General features: G+C 41.5%; 1 protein-coding gene across 1 annotated transcript in view; it reads left to right on the forward strand.

Annotated features, from left to right (window-relative positions):
* The window catches only part of LOC121003882 (piezo-type mechanosensitive ion channel component 2-like), a 124,138-nt gene that overhangs the window by 59,950 nt on the left and 40,158 nt on the right, over nucleotides 1–24,030 (forward strand). Inside the window, exons 17-26 of the mRNA XM_040435822.1 lie at nucleotides 155–328; nucleotides 426–467; nucleotides 599–631; nucleotides 12,411–12,514; nucleotides 13,928–14,085; nucleotides 18,403–18,579; nucleotides 18,676–18,819; nucleotides 18,966–19,166; nucleotides 19,406–19,610; nucleotides 20,932–21,033. Of these exons, the coding sequence (XP_040291756.1) occupies nucleotides 155–328; nucleotides 426–467; nucleotides 599–631; nucleotides 12,411–12,514; nucleotides 13,928–14,085; nucleotides 18,403–18,579; nucleotides 18,676–18,819; nucleotides 18,966–19,166; nucleotides 19,406–19,610; nucleotides 20,932–21,033 (1,340 nt within the window). The remainder of the gene's footprint in view (nucleotides 1–154; nucleotides 329–425; nucleotides 468–598; nucleotides 632–12,410; nucleotides 12,515–13,927; nucleotides 14,086–18,402; nucleotides 18,580–18,675; nucleotides 18,820–18,965; nucleotides 19,167–19,405; nucleotides 19,611–20,931; nucleotides 21,034–24,030) is intronic.

Here is a 24,030-nt window from a genome sequence, read left to right on the forward strand (position 1 = left end):
AGGATCATACCAAGGCATATATTCATATAGAACCCTATTGAATAGCACTTTCCTGTACAAGTCATACACCTGTAAAATTGCACAATGTACAATATACAAGGCTGCATTTAAGATTGGTGACCATTGCTTCTCCCAAACTAATATTTGTGGTCAGACTGAGAGACCTGGGTTTGGAGCAGTACAGCACTGTGGAGCTGTTTGCTGGGATATTACTTCCGTCCTCCTTCCTCCTCGCTTGTATCCTTCAGCTCTACTACTTCAATGAGGACTTCCTGAAGCTAACAGATCTTAATAACATCCCAGTCAATGAGGGAGGAATTCATGACAGGTCTGTATATCAAAGGAAATTGGCTTCTGTAAAGCAAAGTCTAGAAAGATATCGAAGTGCTTTACATTGCATTACTTATGTTTCCTTGTGTACACAGCAAGAAGAAACTGGAGAGCCGTGTCCTCATTCTGGCCAACGTGTGAGTAACCAGTTATACATACAGTATGTGGCTTCACGGAAGAATGAGTGAGAGTTTTCTACCCTAACTGCCCCTTGTGGGCACTTATATGCCTACTCTTCATGATATAAATCTCTGTCTGTGTTTTCCAGCATAAAAGGCAACCTTGGCAATCTAAAGACAACGTAAGGAACCACCCACCATGTTTCTACAAACTCCAAATGCAACTAAATATTTTATTTCTAGGTTTCCATGGTTTTATTTATGTTTTCCAAAGGGCTGGTGATACAAAATGCCTAGAATGCAACATAATTATTTATTTTTTTAGTTTTCGGGCAGTTTTTCTTTCTCATTTTGGCAGTACTATGCCACTCAAAAGGAAATAAAAAAATGTTTTCCTTATTATATGACCTCCTAAATAGATCAGTAAACCATTGGCAATTTACCATTGGCAAGGGGAAAATGTTATCTGCTAGCTAATGCTCATGATAATAGTAGATGTAGAATTCAGGATAAAAGTATGACAGCTCTATTGTTCTTTTGATGGTCCTAATAAAGTTGCCCACAGAAGAGCAAATTGAACTGATTAGTGCAATGTGTGAAGCTCCAACTGAGTCAAGACAGGAAGCAGAATAGATGGATTGACAATCATCCACCCACGTTTTATTGAAATAATATACACATGGGCTGTTAAAGGGGAGTTCTGGGAGTAGAATATCCTCAGGATAGGTCATCAATATCTGATGAGTCAGGGTCCAGCACCCAACCAACACCGCCACAATCAGCTGTTTGAAGAGGCTGTGGCACCCTAGTGAGTGCTGTGGCTTCCTCACATACATTGTATAGAGGCTGTGCTTGGTATTGCAGGCCAGGCCCATTCACTTGAATGAGATTGAGATGCACATAGGCCATGTGACCAACGAACGTGATGCCACTGGCCCAGGAAGAGGCCCGAACTTCTTCAAACAGCTGATCGGTGAGGGTGCTGGTGGTTGGACCCCCATCTTTCAGATTTTGGTGAAATATCCTGAGGATAAGTCATCAATATTGTACTCCCAGAAAACCTCTTTAATATTTGATTTTAAAAAATTATGGTTGCATTTTTTAAACATCCTAGCATCTAATTGTCACACTTTTAAAGGGAATTGCCTGGTTTAGAAAACCCCTTATCAAATACCTGATAAGGTAATTCTGGGTTAATGAGGGGTGGGGGTATCTACTCAGGATTCTCATCTACTAGTTCAGCTAGATCTGAAACAGGCATCACTACTTTTTCTTCAACATGTCAGACACCTTGGCAGAAGCTACTGGACCCTATTATAACTACAGTTGTGTTCAAAATTATTCAACCCCCAATGCTGTAAAGGGTTTTAGGGAATTTAGTGTACATTTGTAATTGTGTTCAGAATGAAATCTTACAAGGACTTTTTAAAGAACCAAATGCAACTAAAATGACATCAATTGTTTTTGTAAGAGAAGGAGAAAGACAGGAGGCAGCGCCTCGTGTGTAGAACCGTATGATAATATTAAAAACAACAATGCACTGATTGTGCTTACCGTATTGGGTTGTGATGAGTCACAACTCCTATGAATCGCTTATGCTGGTAAAAGCCCGTCCAGCTTGCGGGAATGACTGCTGCTGCTGCCCAGGTTCTTACCCGTTTTCGTGGAGCACGATATCCGGGGTATGGAGAATAGTGGATAGGTATAAAAAATGAACCTTATAAAAAGCGGCGCTGCTGCAGAAGACAGGACTCAAATAGATAAAATAAAGTGGGTCTTTATTTATATTGGTCTACGCGTTTCAGGGGCGGACTGCCCCCTTCTTCAGGACAATATGTCATTACATTGTGGGTGTGAACATTATGACTTTTTATTCTGTTTGTTTGGGCGTGATAATTCGGCCTCTGGGGGCGTGGGGGGGCGTGGGGGTGGAGGGGGGGCGGAGACATGAATGCACGTGTTTCTCTTGTTGATATGCCGCCCACAAGAGGTCTGCTGCGTGCCTTCTTTAGTGATGTGTTGAAGGACCTTGCTGACGTCTTTCTTGTGGGTGCGGTCTTCGTGACGTAATCTGTGGGCGGAGTTACGACTCTTCCAGTGGTGACATCCACCGATCACCTCTGATGTTTTGTGGGCGGTGTATTTTGTTTGTATAGCGCTGGTTTGGTCTCTCAGATATATTCTTTTTCAGGTATGGTATTTTTGGTTTAGTTTGTATGGTTGCTATGCCGACCCTAGCTGGTCTGTTAGGTGCCGCTTTAGTGTAGCGTTCGAGGACCTTCCTGACGTCACGTTTGTGGGTGCGGTGACGTAATACAGGGGCGGAGCTATGAACTTCTAGCCATAAGTATTACGTTTCAATTGCGATGTCTTGTGGAGGGTGTGTATTGTTAGTGTTGCGCTAGTTCAGCCACTACAGTGTGTTTTTATGCGGGCATGGCAGTGTGATCACAGAAGTATATAAGAGAGTGCAATGGCCTACAATAGGAATTTATGTATATAGATACAAAAAAGTGCGGGGCATGCAGAATGCGGGACATGTGGGAATGAATAAAAGGATGTGTATGTATATATAAGTGTATGTGTGGGGTAAAGAACCCACACGTACAGGTTCATATAAATGAGAGTGAGCATAAGGTAAAAAATGGTTTAAAAGATGGAAAATACCAAATAAATTAATTGGGTAATTAGATTAAAAAAAATAATAATAATAAAATTAAAAAAAATTAAAAATTGATGAAAAATAATTGATGAAAAATAATAAAATAGATAAAAAAAAAATAAAAATTAAAAAAAAAAAAAAAAAAAATGATAATGTTAAAAAATAATAATAATGAACAATAATAGATAATAAATAATAAATAATAATGGTGGTAGTGGACAGCCATCTGGCGGGGATATAACCCTTTACCAATAAGAGTGGGAGACGGGGGCTGTATCACCTCGTATGAGTCTGTGTATATAAGATAATATATTTATTTATTTATTTATAGGATAATATATTTATCGATTTTATTGATTCATTTATTTATATATATATAGTCACTGGTAGGTCTACTCATAGGGCCTTGCGACTAAAGGGGTGGGTCTCGATGGCCTATTTATGGTGGTCCAGACGCACAAGTATTTTTTATATATAAAAAAAAAAAAAAAAAAAGAGAGATTCGGGTTTGCAAGAGAATTTTTGGGGATCTGAGAAGAACGAGTTGTAGTGGTAAAAATATATTTATCTAGTAGCCAATATTTTTGCGCACGTCGTACATATACGCTCACGCGTGTGTCCGTTATTACTGTGAGGTGTGAGTGGGGTATTTGGTTTTACAGAATGGTTTCGCTGATCTCATTTAGTCCGAAGGGGGTTAGGGTATCCAGTTGGAATATCCAAAAGACCTCCCTTCTTTGGAGGCTGTTGAACCTATTATAGGGATTTGTGGGTATATAATCAATAGGTGTGATTTTTATTGCATGTTTGTCTTTTTCTGTTGTGGTCATACAGTGTCTAGAGATGCTATGTTTTATATTCTGTTTCCGTATATTGTATCTGTGTTGGTTGACTCTGCAGTGTAGTGGCTGTGTGGTACGGCCCACATATTGGAGGCCACATTGGCATTCAATAAGATAGATGACATAGCTGCTCTGGCATGTCAGATGGTGTTTGATTTTGAAAGTGGCACCGTTTTTTGTGGATGAGAAAGTTGTGTTTCTATGTGTAATAATATTGCAACAAAGGCATCGTCGTTTGCCACATTTATAACTGCCTATTCTATTCTGTATAGTGCCCTTTTCTTCTCCCATGCTATGTTTTGGTTTGTTTGGGGCCACAGTGCTCTTGATTGTGGGGGCTCTTCTGTATGTGATTATTGGTTTGTTGGGTAGGTATTTTTCGAGATAGGGATCTTGTTTTAGGATGTGCCAGTGTTTTGTGAGTATTGTGCGTATGGCATTGTTAGATGTATTGTATTGTGTGATAAGGTTGAGATGTCTTTCTATTTGGGTCCCTTCATTTTCAGTTTTTTTGCTGCTGGTCAGACATTCTTTTTGAGTATTTTTGATGCTTCTTTTATATGCGTTTGTGATGAGTCTTTTAGGGTAACCTTTTTCTATAAAGCGTTTTTGTAAAATTTTTGCTTGTTTTTTGAAGTCTGAATCCTCTGTGCAGTTGCGTCTTACCCGTTTATATTGGCTATATGGCACGTTCTGTAGCCATTTTTTATGGTGGAAGCTTTTGTAGTGTATGTAGCTGTTTGTGTCAACTTGTTTGAAGAATGTTTTTGTTGTGAGGATGTTGTTTGTAATAGAGATAGAGATGTCTAGGAAATCTATGTGAGTTCTATCAAAAATTGGGGTAAGGGCAATCCCCCAGTCTGTTTTGTTTAGGCTTTCGCAAAATTCTAGTGCTGAGGGTTCATTTCCGTCCCAGATGATGAAGACGTCATCTATATATCTTCTGTAGTATATGATTTCCTTCCTCTGGTTATCGTAGATATAAGTTTTTTCAAATTGGCCCATAAAAATGTTAGCGAAGGCCGGTGCCACTTTCGTACCCATCGCGGTCCCCCGGCGTTGATGGTATGTGTGGCCATTATAGATGAAAAAATTGTTCTCTAAGATAAAACGCAAACTTTCAAGCAAAAACTGAATTTGTTGTGGTTTTAGTGTAAGGTCCTCTCTCAGTGTATTTTCTACACATCTAATACCTAGGTCATGTTGTATGTTGGAGTATAATGCTGATACGTCCATCGTGAGTAGAGCATATGAGTCCTTCCAGGGGATGTCAGTTAGCTCTTGGATTAATTGTCTGGAGTCGTGAAGATAGCTGTCTAGATTACGTACATAGGGTTGTAGGAACAGATCAAGATAGTGTGATAAATTACTTGTTGCTGAGTTGGTGTTTGATACTATGGGTCTCCCTGGAGGGTTTTCGGTGTTCTTATGTATTTTTGGCAGATGGTAGAAATAAGGATTAGAGGGTGATTTTGGAATGAGAAAATTCTTTTCTTTTTTGTTTATGTATTGATTCTCGTGAGCACTTTTTATAAAGGTGGTTAGTTTTTTTATAATGTTAGGGAAGGGGTTCTCCGTTACTTTCTGGTAATAATTTTTGTCATTCAGAATGTTCAGTGCTTCTTTTTCATAAACTTCTGTATTTTGTAGGACTATTGCCCCTCCCTTATCTGCTGGTCTTATTTTAAGATTTTTATTGTTCCCGAGTTTTTTTAGGGCAATTTTTTCTTGGTTGGTTAGGTTGGCCTTATTGTGGTGGCTAATTGAGGGGTTGGCGTTTGTGGTGATCTTTTTGAGGTCTGCAGCCACTAGATCAAAAAAAGGCTGGTATGAGGTGTCCTTGACTCTGAAGTGGAAAGAAATTCGATTTCGGGCGTACTTCTTGGTGTTTGTATGTTTGTATATCCTCTGGGTTGGTGCTCTCTAGTAACTTTTTTGTTTGGTTCTTTTTATGTTCGTATTCGAAATGTCTTTTTATTGTCAGGTTTTTACGAAATTTTTGCATGTCGAGGTATAGTTCGAAGGCATTCACTCTGGTGTGTGGACAAAATGAAAGGCCCTTTTGTAGGAGACTTTGTTCTGAGGTTGTGAGCTGGTGTGTTGATAGGTTGAAGATTTTTATTGTTGGTATAGGTTCATTCTCGTTTTTACTTTTGTCGTTTTTCTTTTTTGTTATATTGCCTTGCCTTTTTTGTTGTTGCCCTCCTCTACATCCTCGCATTCTAATTTTCTTTTTCCCGGGGTCGGTTTGAAGAACTCTGTTATTTGTGGTGTGATTGATATGTGTTGTTTGGTACCTATTTGTTTCGTGCTTGGTTGGGATCGAATATTGTTGGCATGGTCTAAAAAAGGAACCAGGGCTGAGGTTCCTGTGCGGGTATTGTCAATGGTAATGCAGTGGGGGGGTGTTACAGGTTTGTCTGGCGGAGAGGTGTGATGTACCGTAAGGATGGATGTGTCAAGAAGTGAACTGATATTCAGTGATGTGTGGCATGGGTGGGTGTCCGCTGTGGTGCCAGATCTCTTGGGAGATATATCTTTTTTTGGGGTTGGGCTAAGATGTATGAGTGGGGAGGAGTTAGCCGTGTAATCTTTGAGTGGTGTACGGTTCTTTTTAAAGTCTAAATATTTGGATTTTAGGACTCTGAATTTTTCCAAGAACTCGTCGGTGGATGAGTCTAAGTCGTGTTTTTTATTGGGAGGGTCGGTGTTTGCGCTTGGCGAGTTGCGTACCAGACTGGTATTGGTAGTGTCATTCAAAAGTATTGTTTCCTTTATAATGGCGGTGATGGGTGTAGGGGTAATGGGGGGTTTAAGGTTGGGTGGTCGCTCATGTTTTGGTGGTATGCTAGGTGGAGCGCTGGTTTTACTGGACGGTATAGTGTTTTGGAATTTGTATACTGTCGGTGCCGCTTTCTCGGTTTCTCTATTTTTGGATTTTTTGTAAGCATTATTGGTAAAAAAACGTGTTCTCGTCTCATGGTTGAAACTGGGTTTTTGGGGTCGTGTGGTATTGGTCATATTTTGAGGACCCGTGTATTTCTGGTTATGTTCGCTAGGGTTTATGATGTTATGTTGGTTCCCTTTTCTTCGTGTGAGTCTATAGGTTCCCTGTTCTTTGTCCATTCTATCTCGTTGCAATTTTTTAGCTTTATTGGCTATAATATTTTGCTCACTCTGGTAAATTCTATTTGTGAGATTTTGGTTTATTGTAGGGTAATCTGGGTGAAGTTCATAGTGCTGTAGGGATTTTATGATTATTTCAATTTTTTCTGTATGGTTTTTAATCAAAGCTTCCCTTTTGTTGGAGATGATTCTTATTAGGCCCGCCGCACATTGATCCAAATAGTCATTCCATTCATATGCGAAGACAGGGTCTTCTGGAAAGGTCGGGGCATTTCCTAATCTTAGACCTCTTGGTGCTAGATTCTCAAGTGTATATATTTGTAAAAACATGGCATCTAGTGAGTGTATCAGTTCATTCCTCAGGTTATCCTCAAGGTCCCGAAATAGTTGGCACATAGTCTTAGTTTCATCATGTGAAAAACTTGCCTTGTCATTTTTGCTGGTTGTCATGGAAGCAGGTTCGTTGGTATTATTCCTTGATGTATAACGTAGCACCAGGGACTTGCGTTGCTGTGTACGTTGCGAAAAATACTCCATTTTCCTTCTTTGTAGTGGTTACGGTTTTTCTACACGCTTTTAGGCTGCAGTTCCTCCTTGGAAAAAGGACTTCAGGGGGTCCTCCGGGTTCTGTGTGTTCCCACCAGGCTCCGGACACAATATGTAAGAGAAGGAGAAAGACAGGAGGCAGCGCCTCGTGTGTAGAACCGTATGATAATATTAAAAACAACAATGCACTGATTGTGCTTACCGTATTGGGTTGTGATGAGTCACAACTCCTATGAATCGCTTATGCTGGTAAAAGCCCGTCCAGCTTGCGGGGATGACTGCTGCTGCTGCCCAGGTTCTTACCCGTTTTCGTGGAGCACGATATCCGGGGTATGGAGAATAGTGGATAGGTATAAAAAATGAACCTTATAAAAAGCGGCGCTGCTGCAGAAGACAGGACTCAAATAGATAAAATAAAGTGGGTCTTTATTTATATTGGTCTACGCGTTTCAGGGGCGGACTGCCCCCTTCATCAGGACAATATGTCATTACATTGTGGGTGTGAACATTATGACTTTTTATTCTGTTTGTTTGAGCGCGATAATTCGGCCTCTGGGGGCGTGGGGGGGCGTGGGGGTGGAGGGGGGGCGGAGACATGAATGCACGTGTTTCTCTTGTTGATATGCCGCCCACAAGAGGTCTGCTGCGTGCCTTCTTTAGTGATGTGTTGAAGGACCTTGCTGACGTCTTTCTTGTGGGTGCGGTCTTCGTGACATAATCTGTGGGCGGAGTTCAACAGCCTCCAAAGAAGGGAGGTCTTTTGGATATTCCAACTGGATACCCTAACCCCCTTCGGACTAAATGAGATCAGCGAAACCATTCTGTAAAACCAAATACCCCACTCACACCTCACAGTAATAACGGACACACTCGTGAGCGTATATGTACGACGTGCGCAAAAATATTGGCTACTAGATAAATATATTTTTACCACCACAACTCGTTCTTCTCAGATCCCAAAAAATTCTCTTGCAAACCCGAATCTCTCTTTTTTTTAATTTTTTTTTATATATAATAAATAAAAAATACTTGTGCGTCTGGACCACCATAAATAGGCCATCGAGACCCACCCCTTTAGTCGCAAGGCCCTATGAGTAGACCTACCAGTGACTATATATATATAAATAAATGAATCAATAAAATCGATAAATATATTATCCTATAAATAAATAAATAAATATATTATCTTATATACACAGACTCATACGAGGTGATACAGCCCCCGTCTCCCACTCTTATTGGTAAAGGGTTATATCCCCGCCAGATGGCTGTCCACTACCACTATTATTATTTATTATTTATTATCTATTATTGTTCATTATTATTATTTTTTAACATTATCATTTTTTTATTTTATTTTTTTTTTTTTTTTATATATAAAAAATACTTGTGCGTCTGGACCACCATAAATAGGCCATCGAGACCCACCCCTTTAGTCGCAAGGCCCTATGAGTAGACCTACCAGTGACTATATATATATAAATAAATGAATCAATAAAATCGATAAATATATTATCCTATAAATAAATAAATAAATAAATAAATATATTATCTTATATACACAGACTCATACGAGGTGATACAGCCCCCGTCTCCCACTCTTATTGGTAAAGGGTTATATCCCCGCCAGATGGCTGTCCACTACCACCATTATTATTTATTATTTATTATCTATTATTGTTCATTATTATTATTTTTTAACATTATCATTTTTTAATTTTATTTATTTTTATTTTTATATTTTTTTTATCTATTTTATTATTTTTCATCAATTATTTTTCATCAATTTTTTATTTTTTTTAATTTTATTATTATTAGTTTTTTTAATCTAATTACCCAATTAATTTATTTGGTATTTTCCATCTTTTAAACCATTTTTTACCTTATGCTCACTCTCATTTATATGAACCTGTACGTGTGGGTTCTTTACCCCACACATACACTTATATATACATACACATCCTTTTATTCATTCCCACATGTCCCGCATTCTGCATGCCCCGCACTTTTTTGTATCTATATACATAAATTCCTATTGTAGGCCATTGCACTCTCTTATATACTTCTGTGATCACACTGCCATGCCCGCATAAAAACACACTGTAGTGGCTGAACTAGCGCAACACTAACAATACACACCCTCCACAAGACATCGCAATTGAAACGTAATACTTATGGCTAGAAGTTCATAGCTCCGCCCCTGTATTACGTCATGAAGACCGCACCCACAAACGTGACGTCAGGAAGGTCCTCAAACGCTACACTAAAGCGGCACCTAACAGACCAGCTAGGGTCGGCATAGCAACCATACAAACTAAACCAAAAATACCATACCTGAAAAAGAATATATCTGAGAGACCAAACCAGCGCTATACAAACAAAATACACCGCCCACAAAACATCAGAGGTGATCGGTGGATGTCACCACTGGAAGAGTCGTAACTCCGCCCACAGATTACGTCACGAAGACCGCACCCACAAGAAAGACGTCAGCAAGGTCCTTCAACACATCACTAAAGAAGGCACGCAGCAGACCTCTTGTGGGCGGCATATCAACAAGAGAAACACGTGCATTCATGTCTCCGCCCCCCCTCCACCCCCACGCCCCCCCACGCCCCCAGAGGCCGAATTATCGCGCCCAAACAAACAGAATAAAAAGTCATAATGTTCACACCCACAATGTAATGACATATTGTCCTGATGAAGGGGGCAGTCCGCCCCTGAAACGCGTAGACCAATATAAATAAAGACCCACTTTATTTTATCTATTTGAGTCCTGTCTTCTGCAGCAGCGCCGCTTTTTATAAGGTTCATTTTTTATACCTATCCACTATCAATTGTTTTTGTAATACAGTATTAAATGTTTTTTTTTTGTGATTTCTTCATTGACACAATTATTCAACCCCTTAAAGACTACCACTCTTAAGAACAGAGGTTCATTCAAGTGTTTTCGATCAGGTATTGAAAACACCTGTGGATGTCAAGGAGCAGCAATCAAGCATAATAAGCACCAATAAGGCAGATTTAAAAGGACTGTGATACTCAGCTCCTTCTAGACATTTACTGGTGTGTTTACAAACATGGTGAAGTCAAGAGAATGGTCCAGGAAGACAAGAGAAGAGGTGATTTCTCTTCACAGGAAGGGCAATGGCTATAAGAAGATTGCAAAGATGTTAAACATACCAAGAGACACCATAGGAAGCATCATTCGCAAATTCAAGGCAAAGGGCACTGTTGAAACGCTACCTGGTCGTGGCAGAAAGAAGATGCTGACTTCGACTGCTGTGCGCTACCTGAAGCACAAAGTGGAGAAAAGTCCCCATGTGACTGCTGAGGAACTGAAAAAAGATTTGTCAGATGTGGGTACTGAAGTTTCAGCTCAGACAATAAGGCACACACTGCGTAATGAAGGCCTCCATGCCAGAACTTCCAGGCGCACCCCCTTGCTGTCTCTAAAGAATAAGAGTCGACTGCAGTATGCCAAAAGTCATGTGGACAAACCACAAAAGTTTTGGGATAGTGTTCTGTGGACTGATGAAACAAAATTAGAACTGTTTGGGCCCATGGATCAACGCTATGTTTGGAGGAGGAAGAACAAGACCTATGAAGAAAAGAACACCTTGCCTACTGTGAAGCATGGCGGGGGGTCAATCATGCTTTGGGGCTGTTTTGCTTCTACAGGTACAGGGAAGCTTCAGCGTGTGCAAGGTACCATGAAATCTCTTCAGTACCAGGAGATATTGGATGAAAATGTGATGCAGTCCGTCACAAACCTGAGGCTTGGGAGACGTTGGACCTTTCAACAGGACAATGATCCCAAGCATACCTCCAAGTCCACTAGAGCATGGTTTCAGATTAAAGGCTGGAACATTTTGAAGCCGATTGAGAACCTCTGGTGGGACTTAAAGAAAGCAGTTGCAGCGCGCAAGCCTAAGAATGTGACTGAACTGGAGGCTTTTGCCCATGAAGAATGGGCGAAGATACCCGTAGATCGCTGCAAGACACTTGTGTCAAGCTATGCTTCACGTTTAATAGCTGTTATAACTGGAAAAGGATGTTGTACTAAGTACTAAGATTGAATGTCACTTGGGGGTTGAATAAAACTGATAATGATGTGAGCACAGAAAAGACATTTGTGGTTATTTCATTATAAAGGTTATGTTATATTTGTCTGACTTACAAGTGCCTCTTTGATTTAATTGTAAACAAGATGACTGAAATGATCAAAATCAATGTCAAACTGGCCAAAACACTCAATTTCAGTGGGGGTTGAATAATTTTGAACACAACTGTACGTCGGGCAATGGATCCAGCTCTGCTTAGTGGTTTCCTTTTACAATGAATGTGAACAGAGCCTTGTATATCAACCTTTGTTGTCATGAAGGCAAACGTGAAAGCGTGGTGACTGTAGATCCCCTGTGGGATGTGCACCTAGAATGATTCTTTCCAGCTAAGGCATCTTGCACACAAACATTGTGCATCCGTTCCATGCATTGGGGACCGCAATTTGGGGTCCCCAATGCACAGGCAACATCCGTGCGACAGCCGGGACGAATCAAGACCCATTCAACTTGAAAGAGTCCGTGATCCGTCTGCACCACAAAAAAATAGAACCCGTTCCGCATCTCCGGGCACACAACGTTCTTGTGCAGGAGGCCTAAGAAACATAATGCAAATAAAGAGAATGCTAAAGATGTATAAATTCCATTTACACCAAACTGTGCCGACTCACGTACGTGCATATAACAATCACACTTAACAGTGATTAGTGCATGTTCTCTATAGGATGGATGCTGACAAAAAGAAAAGTTCAAGTCAGAACACACTAGATAAAATTGATAACAGTACTGAGGATGAAGACACAACCGAGGATGATACACAGTCTCCAGGTAATACACAGATTGGTGGCAAGAAGCTTGTGCACAAAATCTAGTTGTCTCTTTTACAGTTTACTGACCTTAAGGCAATGCTTTTTCCCCTGCTGATATACTGTATCTAGTAACCTGGTATATCAGGCCAAGGCATTATATAATATGCAATTTCAAGGGGCCACATGCTTTGCATATCATTGTTATTATAGGGGTTTTCTGGAAGTAAAATATTGATGACCTATCCTCATGATACATTGACCAGCTGGTTCACTGCTAAATGATTAATGTTATGGTTCATTATTACAACTGTTAAAGTGTCTACTGTGATACTGCAGACCTCCCAAGTGTCCCTCTTATGGACGGGCAGTCCCTATTTTGGACCCCAGTCCCTCTGTTCCTCTTAAGTGCTCATCCACACGAACGTATTTTCTTTCCGCGTGCGTTCCGTTTTATTTGCGGACCGTATGCGGAACCATTCACTTCAATGGGTCCGCCAAAAAAACGGAAGTTACTCCGTGTGCATTCCGTTTCCGTATGTCCCTATTTCCGTTCTGCAAAAAAATAGAACATGTCCTATTATTGTCCGCATTACGGACAAGGATAGTACTGTTCTATGAAGGGCCAGCTGTTCCGTTCCGCAAAATACAGAATGCACACGGATGTGATCTGTATTTTTTGCGGATCCGTTTTTTGCGAACCGCAAAATACATGCGGTCGTGTGCATGAGGCCTTTAATGTCCCTCTTTTTGATCTGAGGTATAGATTTGCATTATTACATTTACAATATTGATCCAGAAGGTTTTTGTCTGGTTCCTCTCTGTATATTAGAGCCTGCCTTGTATATTATTTCATCTTTTGATGTAATTTCAATTTTAGAAATTTCTATATTCAGATAATTTTTGTGCTATTGTACACTAAGAAAACTATTAAAATTTATAAATATACAGGAAAAATTGACTTTTACACAATGAGCCATAAGTGTCCCTCTTTGACTGTCCAAAAACTTGGACTATGTCTATGTAACCCAAAAAGGCTATGTATGGGTAGGAAGCAGTTAACTGGCAGTTCTTACATAGAAACATAGAAACATAGAATGTGTCGGCAGATAAGAACCATTTGGCCCATCCAGTCTGCCCAATATACTAAATACTATGGATAGCCCCTGGCCCTATCTTATATGAACTCCTCCACTGTATTTGCAGCTGCCACTTCTGCAGGAAGGCTATTCCATGCATCCACTACTCTCTCAGTAAAGTAATACTTCCTGATATTACTTTTAAACCTTTGCCCCCCTAATTTAAAACTATGTCCTCTTGTAGCAGTTTTTCTTCTTTTAAATATTACTGTTAGTTACTGGTATACTTGTCTTCCATATGCACAGTTGCTGGGTCTTTAGGTTGCGAATAACTAAAAGATTTAGTCTATTTCCAGATAAAAACCCATGGCTGCTAGTGATCGATAAGCTAATGTCCTTGCTGCTGAATCTGCTCAATTTCATTCATGATGTCCAAGTGCTCTTGTGGAGACTACTGGAATTGCACATCATCAAGATCGTCTCCACCATAGTCATCTGGATCACACTCCAAGAGGTATTTAAGATATTAAGTGGACCCATGTCTCATAACAGCAGTGAAAATATTACATGAGTGTATTAATGAAGAGTAGAAAATATTGCACAGGTAAAAATATCTACATATAATATCTATAAAAAATAAATAGCTTATTTTGCGGTGGATCTGTGGCGAAAACTATGATGAGTGCTCCGCAAGATCAGCATTAGTTATATAAGGATTTTCACCCTGTGCACTGCAAAGATGAAATATGGAACGTAATCGGCAGCATTAATGACCATGCTGCTGCACCATAGGTCAATGTATGCAGCAGACCAAGCAGCTGCCTTAGAGCGCACCCTGCGCAGAGAAGGGGAGGGCGGAAAAATGAATGACCTTTTTTATCGCGCCAAAATGTAGCTTCGCTTGTGTTGGCAAAAATCCTTGCACCGGCCCTGAATGTATGCTGCAGATTTTTTTTCACACTGTATGGCTGAGCCATTTTGCTGGTCCTTTAAAACTGTGCGGATTTACTGTGCGCAAATCCACTGAGGCAAACTATTCATGGGGATCTGTAAAACCGTGTACCAGGGTGGGCTCCCCAGGATACAGCGAAGTCACTGACGAGGAAGGCAACACTGACACCAGCTTTTGCAAAAACAGAAACTTTAATGAACAGTAGAATTAAACACAATGTCAAATGTAGTGATACTGTCCTGAAGTTACATACGCTCGGCTTGGACGCCGAGACCCCTGTGCTGCACAGCACGGCACCCCAAGATGGCCGACAGACATTATTTGCAATGCTTTACCTATTGCGAGCACAACTATCACTGCCTCGCTTACCTATTATTACCCTAGAGAACGGGAATAATTGTGCGGGATGCAAGATACAGGCAGCCCGCGGTGCAGCACAAGAGCTCACAATCTTACAGGGAGTGCAGAATTATTACGCAAGTTGCATTTTTGAGGATTAATTTTATTATTGAACAACAACCATGTTCTCAATGAACCCAAAAAACTCATTAATATCAAAGCTGAATATTTTTGGAAGTAGTTTTTAGTTTGTTTTTCGTTTTAGCTATTTTAGGGGGATATCTGTGTGTGCAGGTGACTATTACTGTGCATAATTATTAGGCAACTTAACAAAAAACAAATATATACCCATTTCAATTATTTATTTTTACCAGTGAAACCAATATAACATCTCAACATTCACAAATATACATTTCTGACATTCAAAAACAAAACAAAAACAAATCAGTGACCAATATAGCCACCTTTCTTTGCAAGGACACTCAAAAGCCTGCCATCCATGGATTCTGTCAGTGTTTTGATCTGTTCACCATCAACATTGCGTGCAGCAGCAACCACAGCCTCCCAGACACTGTTCAGAGAGGTGTACTGTTTTCCCTCCTTGTAAATCTCACATTTGATGATGGACCACAGGTTCTCAATGGGGTTCAGATCAGATGAACAAGGAGGCCATGTCATTAGATTTTCTTCTTTTATACCCTTTCTTGCCAGCCATGCTGTGGAGTACTTGGACGTGTGTGATGGAGCATTGTCCTGCATGAAAATCATGTTTTTCTTGAAGGATGCAGACTTCTTCCTGTACCACTGCTTGAAGAAGGTGTCTTCCAGAAACTGGTAGTAGGACTGGGAGTTGAGCTTGACTCCATCCTCAACCCGAAAAGGCCCCACAGCCCAAACCAGTACTCCACCTCCACCTTGCTGGCGTCTGAGTCGGACTGGAGCTCTCTGCCCTTTACCAATCCAGCCACGGGCCCATCCATCTGGCCCATCAAGACTCACTCTCATTTCATCAGTCCATAAAACCTTAGAAAAATCAGTCTTGAGATATTTCTTGGCCCAGTCTTGACGTTTCAGCTTGTGTGTCTTGTTCAGTGGTGGTCGTCTTTCAGCCTTTCTTACCTTGGCCATGTCTCTGAGTATTGCACACCTTGTGCTTTTGGGCACTCCAGTGATGTTGCAGCTCTGAAATATGGCCAAACTGGTGGCAAGTGGCATCTTGGCAGCTGCACGCTTGACTTTTCTCAGTTCATGGGCAGTTATTTTGCGCCTTGGTTTTTCCACATGCTTCTTGCGACCCTGTTGACTATTTTGAATGAAACGCTTGATTGTTCGATGATCACACTTCAGAAGCTTTGCAATTTTAAGAGTGCTGCATCCCTCTGCAAGATATCTCACTATTTTTGACTTTTCTGAGCCTGTCAAGTCCTTCTTTTGACCCATTTTGCCAAAGGAAAGGAAGTTGCCTAATAATTATGCACACCTAATATAGGGTGTTGATGTCATTAGACCACACCCCTTCTCATTACAGAGATGCACATCACCTAATATGCTTAATTGGTAGTAGGCTTTCGAGCCTATACAGCTTGGAGTAAGACAACATGCATAAAGAGGATGATGTGGTCAAAATACTCATTTGCCTAATAATTCTGCACTCCCTGTAAAGGTATATACTATAATTTTCCCTTCCCTTGTTCCCAAACAACACTGTTGCACGTGTCCTTAATACTCCCAGCCAAGACGCTGGAGTAGCTGAAGTTTGCAGTGAATAGTTTTAGAATCTTTGTAACCCAGTCCTTGTAGCACAATCCTTGTAACACAATGCTTGTGACACGATCCTTGTAACCTGCTGAACACAGAATCCCTAGCTGTCTAACTAAACGCAGGCTAGATCACAGTTTTTTTTGCGGTGCGTGCACGATCTCTCTTACCGACGACCCGGGTATGGTCTTTATCTGATGGTGACTTAAACCGAATTACAAGTCCTTCCATCCACCATGAGGCTCTGCAGGGTCTGTAGCTCCGTTCCATGGCTCTTCTAGCCTTCCTCTTTTCTGGACGACATCTGGATTGCTGAGAGTCATCAGTCACTTCCAACAGTGACTCCGGCCATCCCAAGTCTCACTGACGCGCGGATGCCACCCGATGCTGTCTCCCAGCCTATGTCTCTCCAAAACATGTCTGCTCTCTTGCTTCCTGTTTCTTGCAGCAGCAGCATGAGTCATCAGCTCCACCTCTTATGCATATTCAATTACTTAGCAAAACTTAAAGGATAACTGTCACATTTAGACTCTAATTTCAATTTTCATATATGTAGTTACTAATAACATGATATTCCAGAATCAGTTACTATTAGACTGACTTACCCCATATTTAATAAGATTCAGCCCTTAGCAACCAGTCTGCATAAAACTGCAATTTCACTATTCAGTTAAGATGGCCGCCACTGCCCTCACCCTGAGGCTAATCCCGCCTGCCCTCACTAGCCAGTAACAATAGCCCCCAAAAGTGTCAGTAACCAGAGCCCTCCCCCTAAAGGGTTAATCTAGTGCAGCACAAAGGGGTCCTCTTACCACATGTTGCTTTCATTTATACACTGAGCAGATGGCAGATCTCCCTTCCCTGGTCTGCGCTTCTCCAACTCTGCATTCTCCAGCTCTGCTGAGTGAGGGAGCATCTGCCAAGCGCAGGGACAGGGAGAAGTGCACACAGCCCAGGCACTGTTATCAGCTGCTGGGGAGGACCTGGCTTTAATCATTTACTTAAAGTCCCTGGCTGTCAGTAATGTGAGCCTGCACGCTGCGTGCTCCGTCCTTCAACAGATAGACGGACCATGCCTGGCAACCCTATTTTAAGCACAGGTAAAAGTAGGCAGTACTGTGAACAAAAATGTGGAATTAAGGGGTAATTGAATATACAGTGAAAAGTTGAAATAGGACCACCAAGGTGATATTAATCACCACAATCCAATACTCCAAAAAATATATATATGACAGTTATCCTTTAACTGTGTGGTGGAACAGCGGCCTCTTGTGGCCAGACAGCAAAATAACAGTTCTAATGAAAAGATGTGTACAGAAACAGCATGAGCTGTTTCTCCATCTTACAGATGTACCCTAAATGTCTCAGAGATGACATTCAGGCCGTATTCACATGACCGTATCTGTTTTGAGGTCCACAAATCGTGGATGCGCAAAACACGGATATTAGCCTTGTGCATCCAGCATTTATTTTTGTGTGGGGCCGCAGAATAGAAATACAGTATGGATGCAGACAGCACAGTGTGCTGTCCACAGTTTTGCAGCCCCACTAAAATGAGTGGGTCCACATCCCATCCACAAAAAACGTGGATCAGATGAAGACCGAAAATATGGTCGTTCAAAACCCCCCTAAGGCTGGGGCTACATGGTGACTTTATCCCACGACATGTCACATGGACAAAGATCACAGCAACGCAATGCTACATCACGACTAGTGAATGTGAATGGACTCTTAGTTATTTTTATGATCATCTGCCCCTTTTCTCTCATTATGTGTTTCCAGGTCTCTCTGATGAATTGCCTTTTCTACCTGCCGTGGGTGTTCGCTCTGCCATACTCACACCTGCGTCCATATGCTTCAAACATCTCCACAGTGTGGTCCTGTGTGATGGTCATCTGCAAAATGATGTATCAGTTGAAGTTTGTCAAACCACTAGAGTATTCCTCCAATTGCACTGAGGTCTGGCTCTGTCTGTTTTTGCTGACCTGTTTCAATAGCTCATAACATCTTAAGTATGAATAAATAAATATATATATTTGTATGTCTTTATTTCAGGGCCTGTATCGCAATGGAAGTCTCTACAGTCCAATGTCAGAAGAGTTGCTACAGAAATCTATACTATATACCGCCCCTGTGGACCCAGCATTGTGGTGTGGAGGGTTGATAAAATGTGCAGATAGCGTCCTACCCTGCCTTCAGGTAACTTCTGGTTCCATATGTTTTCAAATTCACTTTGGTTCCTGAACTGCAGTGAAATAACAGGTATATCCCTTCTGTATTCACTGAAGCGCTGAGGTACATACTGTATGGAAGATTACGGCACTGATACTTGTCGTCCTCTACAGAACCATCTGACTATCCTGGCACTGATGGCTATCGAGTCCACCGTGTATCGACACCAGCTCTATTATCGCGTACACAACAAGCTGACTACCCCCATCACCAGCAGCATTTTTGATAACATCACCCGCCAGAATCTTGATGACGGTCTTGTCAACAGTCTAAAATACTTTGTCAATTATTTCTTCTATAAATTTGGACTTGAGGTTAGTTATGAGGTTAAGACCATTTAGAGGGCATAGTTCTCCAGGTACAAGCGGCTTAATGTGTGAAGGTTTCTGCAAAGTGGACTTAGCCCAGGCAGCTATGTGGTTGCTGTGGACAAGATCTACTCAGTTTTTATCATCGTTCTGCTAGATTCATTTATTTCTACTGAAAGCCAAGTTACTTTTCCAGAACACGATGTTGAAGTATACTTGTATAAAATGTCTTTTTTTCCTTTTAGGTTTGTTTCGTGATTGCAGTAAATGTAATTGGCCAGCGGATGGATTTTTACGCAGCTTTGCATGCTGGCTGGCTGATGTATTTGCTTCATTTGCGTCGTAGAAAAACGATTGCAGAGGTCTGGCCAAAGTACTGCTGCTTCATAGCCAGTATTATGACTGTCCAGTATTTACTCTGCATTGGCATCCCTCCGGCATTCTGTGCAGGTAATGCAAAATTATTTTAACAATGCCATGATCCTATGTAGACTGCAGGACACTCTCTGGAGCCACCAAGAAAACTGTGGTCCATGTACACTGTGTGACCTGACATGGAATCCACATGCAGATTACCGCTAATTGCAGGGCTGAATATGTGCTTGTACGTGACACTAGCTCAGCAATTAGCATTAATCCATATGGGGATCCCTTAGGCTGGGCTGCACCATGTAGGAGCACTCTAAAACATATTATGGTTGCAAGACCTGGACTTTCTGCATCTTACTGAACTGAACTCACATCACTATGGGACCTATAAGACCTAATTTGCACTGCCGTGATTTCCATTTGTGTGCTATCTGGTCTTCCCCTGCATAGCATGCCACCTTAGGAGTATACACCTCCACCCACTCTGTATTACGATTATATCATTAGCGTACTGTTGTGGGGTGATTTACATAATCATAGCTGGTCCACTGTCCTACCTATTGTCTGCCTATCCACACCTGTTTTTTTCTGGATGGTTGGAGCTCTCCTTATTTATTTTAATCTATCTACTAATTAAAATTGTTTGTTATTTTAGTTTTTAACGTTTCTATAGGCAGTGTGTGATATCCTTTGATTGAAATGTGAACCTGACTTATCCTTTCACGAGGATCCTAGTCTGAAACTAGCCTTACACAGCTTGGGTAACATAGCCTGCCTTTACCTGAGTAAACAGAGGGTGTAATTTGTTGATTGAGTGCAGCGTAGTACCGAACTGGAAGTCATATAATCGTCACATACAGCATTATACCAGGCGACAAACAGCAGAGTAAACACATCTGAAATAAGTGCACTAATATGGTTTGCCTTACTCGCTTCTATAAGTAGAGGGCATCATAATATGGCAGCACTATCAAGCTGAGGAACAGAGACCCCTCCCTGTATACAGCTCGGTATGCTGGCAGGATCCTGTGATTTTTTTAATGTTGTGAGACCCTGTCTCCATCAGTCACCTAGATAAAATAGGCCCCTTCCATATGGCCGGCTTTATAGGGTCCATGGTGATTGATTAATTGATTGATACTTCCTGCTTATAAACCTGTCTCCTTGTGCTTGTGCTGCCAGAGGACGTCCCAGAAATACATTTTATGCTCTTCAGCACAAATATTGAGAATTTTCTGTATGATAAAGCTGATTCAATATACAATGTACTATAGAGTGTGTAAACACCATCTTTGTTCCTATTACACCCTACTGTATAATAGTATGCCCTACTGTCTCTGATGATGCCCTGTGTAGTTTATTAGATCCTTGTCATTAATTATTCTCTTTGATTCTGGTACAGATTACCCATGGAGGACACTGAAACTTAAACCCAACTCAAACCTTATCAAGTGGCTGTATCTTCCTGACTTTGCCAAAAGCCCTGATCCAGGATTCCTGCTTTGTATGTGACTTAACATTGTGCTCCTATATTGTGCTTGTAATAACCATTATATAACATTTTATATGCTTATAAATGCCCTTGTGCTTAGTTTGACCATCAGTTTAACACAGTATGAATATATATGTATATAACAAAAAGTCTATAAGTAAGTGACTTTGTCAAATACATTATATATGTGTTAAATGTCTTTTGTGGGGCATCACCTATTTTATGCAGTGACTTGCACTCAGGGCCGGTGCAAGGATTTTTGCCACCCTAGGCAAGATAAAAATTGCGCCCCCCCCCCCCTTATCAGATGATCTGCCCATATCATGACATCACATATGTTCCACCCCTTTATCAGCATTTAAATTAAAAAGAACTGCTATGTCTCCCTTAGGGTTAATTCAGCTTCTTGTAGCTGCCTCCCTGACAGCCGCTAGAGGTGCTTCCGCGATTCTCACTGTGAAAATTACAGTGGGAAGACGCAGAACATAGTTTTGAATGCGTGCGCATGCGCATTCGCAGCTGAGGGGAGGATCGGGGAGAAGAGTTCCCAGTGCCGGTGCTGGAGAAAGGTAAGTGGCTGAAGGGGTTTTAACCCCTTCAGCCCAGTGGGAGGGGGACACAAGGGTGCCCCACCCTAACAACTATATAGTGCCAGGAAAATGAGTTTGTTTTCCTGGCACTATAGTGCTCCTTTACACCAGTACTGCACAGGGTCTTTTCTCTGCAGGAACAGGCTATAGACACCAGTACCACTACATTAAACTGTACTGGTTCTGGGACTATACAGGGAGTGCAGAATTATTAGGCAAGTTGTATCTTTGAGGATTAATTTTATTATTGAACAACAACCATGTTCTCAATGAACCCAAAAAACTCATTAATATCAAAGCTGAATATTTTTGGAAGTAGTTTTTAGTTTGTTTTTAGTTTTAGCTATTTTAGGGGGATATCTGTGTGTGCAGGTGACTATTACTGTGCATAATTATTAGGCAACTTAACAAAAAACAAATATATACCCATTTCAATTATTTATTTTTACCAGTGAAACCAATAAAACATCTCAACATTCACAAATATACATTTCTGACATTCAAAAACAAAACAAAAACAAATCAGTGACCAATATAGCCACCTTTCTTTGCAAGGACACTCAAAAGCCTGCCATCCATGGATTCTGTCAGTGTTTTGATCTGTTCACCATCAACATTGCGTGCAGCAGCAACCACAGCCTCCCAGACACTGTTCAGAGAGGTGTACTGTTTTCCCTCCTTGTAAATCTCACATTTGATGATGGACCACAGGTTCTCAATGGGGTTCAGATCAGGTGAACAAGGAGGCCATGTCATTAGATTTTCTTCTTTTATACCCTTTCTTGCCAGCCACGCTGTGGAGTACTTGGACGCGTGTGATGGAGCATTGTCCTGCATGAAAATCATGTTTTTCTTGAAGGATGCAGACTTCTTCCTGTACCACTGCTTGAAGAAGGTGTCTTCCAGAAACTGGCAGTAGGACTGGGAGTTGAGCTTGACTCCATCCTCAACCCGAAAAGGCCCCACAAGCTCATCTTTGATGATACCAGCCCAAACCAGTACTCCACCTCCACCTTGCTGGCGTCTGGAGTCGGACTGGAGCTCTCTGCCCTTTACCAATCCAGCCACGGGCCCATCCATCTGGCCCATCAAGACTCACTCTCATTTCATCAGTCCATAAAACCCTAGAAAAATCAGTCTTGAGATATTTCTTGGCCCAGTCTTGACGTTTCAGCTTGTGTGTCTTGTTCAGTGGTGGTCGTCTTTCAGCCTTTCTTACCTTGGCCATGTCTCTGAGTATTGCACACCTTGTGCTTTTGGGCACTCCAGTGATGTTGCAGCTCTGAAATATGGCCAAACTGGTGGCAAGTGGCATCTTGGCAGCTGCACGCTTGACTTTTCTCAGTTCATGGGCAGTTATTTTGCGCCTTGGTTTTTCCACACGCTTCTTGCGACCCTGTTGACTATTTTGAATGAAACGCTTGATTGTTCGATGATCACGCTTCAGAAGCTTTGCAATTTTAAGAGTGCTGCATCCCTCTGCAAGATATCTCACTATTTTTGACTTTTCTGAGCCTGTCAAGTCCTTCTTTTGACCCATTTTGCCAAAGGAAAGGAAGTTGCCTAATAATTATGCACACCTGATATAGGGTGTTGATGTCATTAGACCACACCCCTTCTCATTACAGAGATGCACATCACCTAATATGCTTAATTGGTAGAAGGCTTTCGAGCCTATACAGCTTGGAGTAAGACAACATGCATAAAGAGGATGATGTGGTCAAAATACTCATTTGCCTAATAATTCTGTACAGGGTGTAGTGTCCTTTTAGGCTCCATCCACACGTCCGCAATTTCATTCTGCATTTTGCGGAACGGAATTGCGGACCCATTCATTCCTATGGGGCAGCACGATTGCGGATCCGCACTTCCAGGTCCGCACTTCCGTTCCGCAAAAAAATAGAACATGTCCTATTCTTGTCCGCAATTGCGGACAAGAACAGGCATAATCTATTAGTGCCGGCAATGTGCGGTCCGCAAAATGCGGAACGCACATTGCCGCTTTCCGTGTTTTGCGGATCCGCGGCTCCATGTATCCGCAAAACACGTTGCGGACATGTGAATGGAGCCTTAATGTGAGGTAAATTAGTTTCCAATGTGGTATAAATAACTAAACAATTAAATATTAAACATATTGCATTGTCTACTTACCACCAGGACAATAAGATGATCTGGTCTCTGGCTGCAGTCTGGCTCTGGGGACTCCCTTGTCACTCTCTTCTCCCCCCCCCCTCCCTTGTCACACCCCCCCTCCCTTGTCACTCTCTTCTCCCCCCCTCCCTTGTCACTCTCTTCTCCCCCCTCCCTTGTCACTCTCATTCCCCCCCTTCCTTGTCACTCTCATTCCCCCCCTCCCTTGTCACTCTTTTCTCCCCCCCCCTCCCTTGTCACTCTCATTCCCCCCCACCTCTAATGTAGC

This window comes from Bufo bufo, chromosome 6, assembly GCF_905171765.1.
Source record: "Bufo bufo chromosome 6, aBufBuf1.1, whole genome shotgun sequence".
NCBI classification, from domain to species: domain Eukaryota; kingdom Metazoa; phylum Chordata; class Amphibia; order Anura; family Bufonidae; genus Bufo; species Bufo bufo.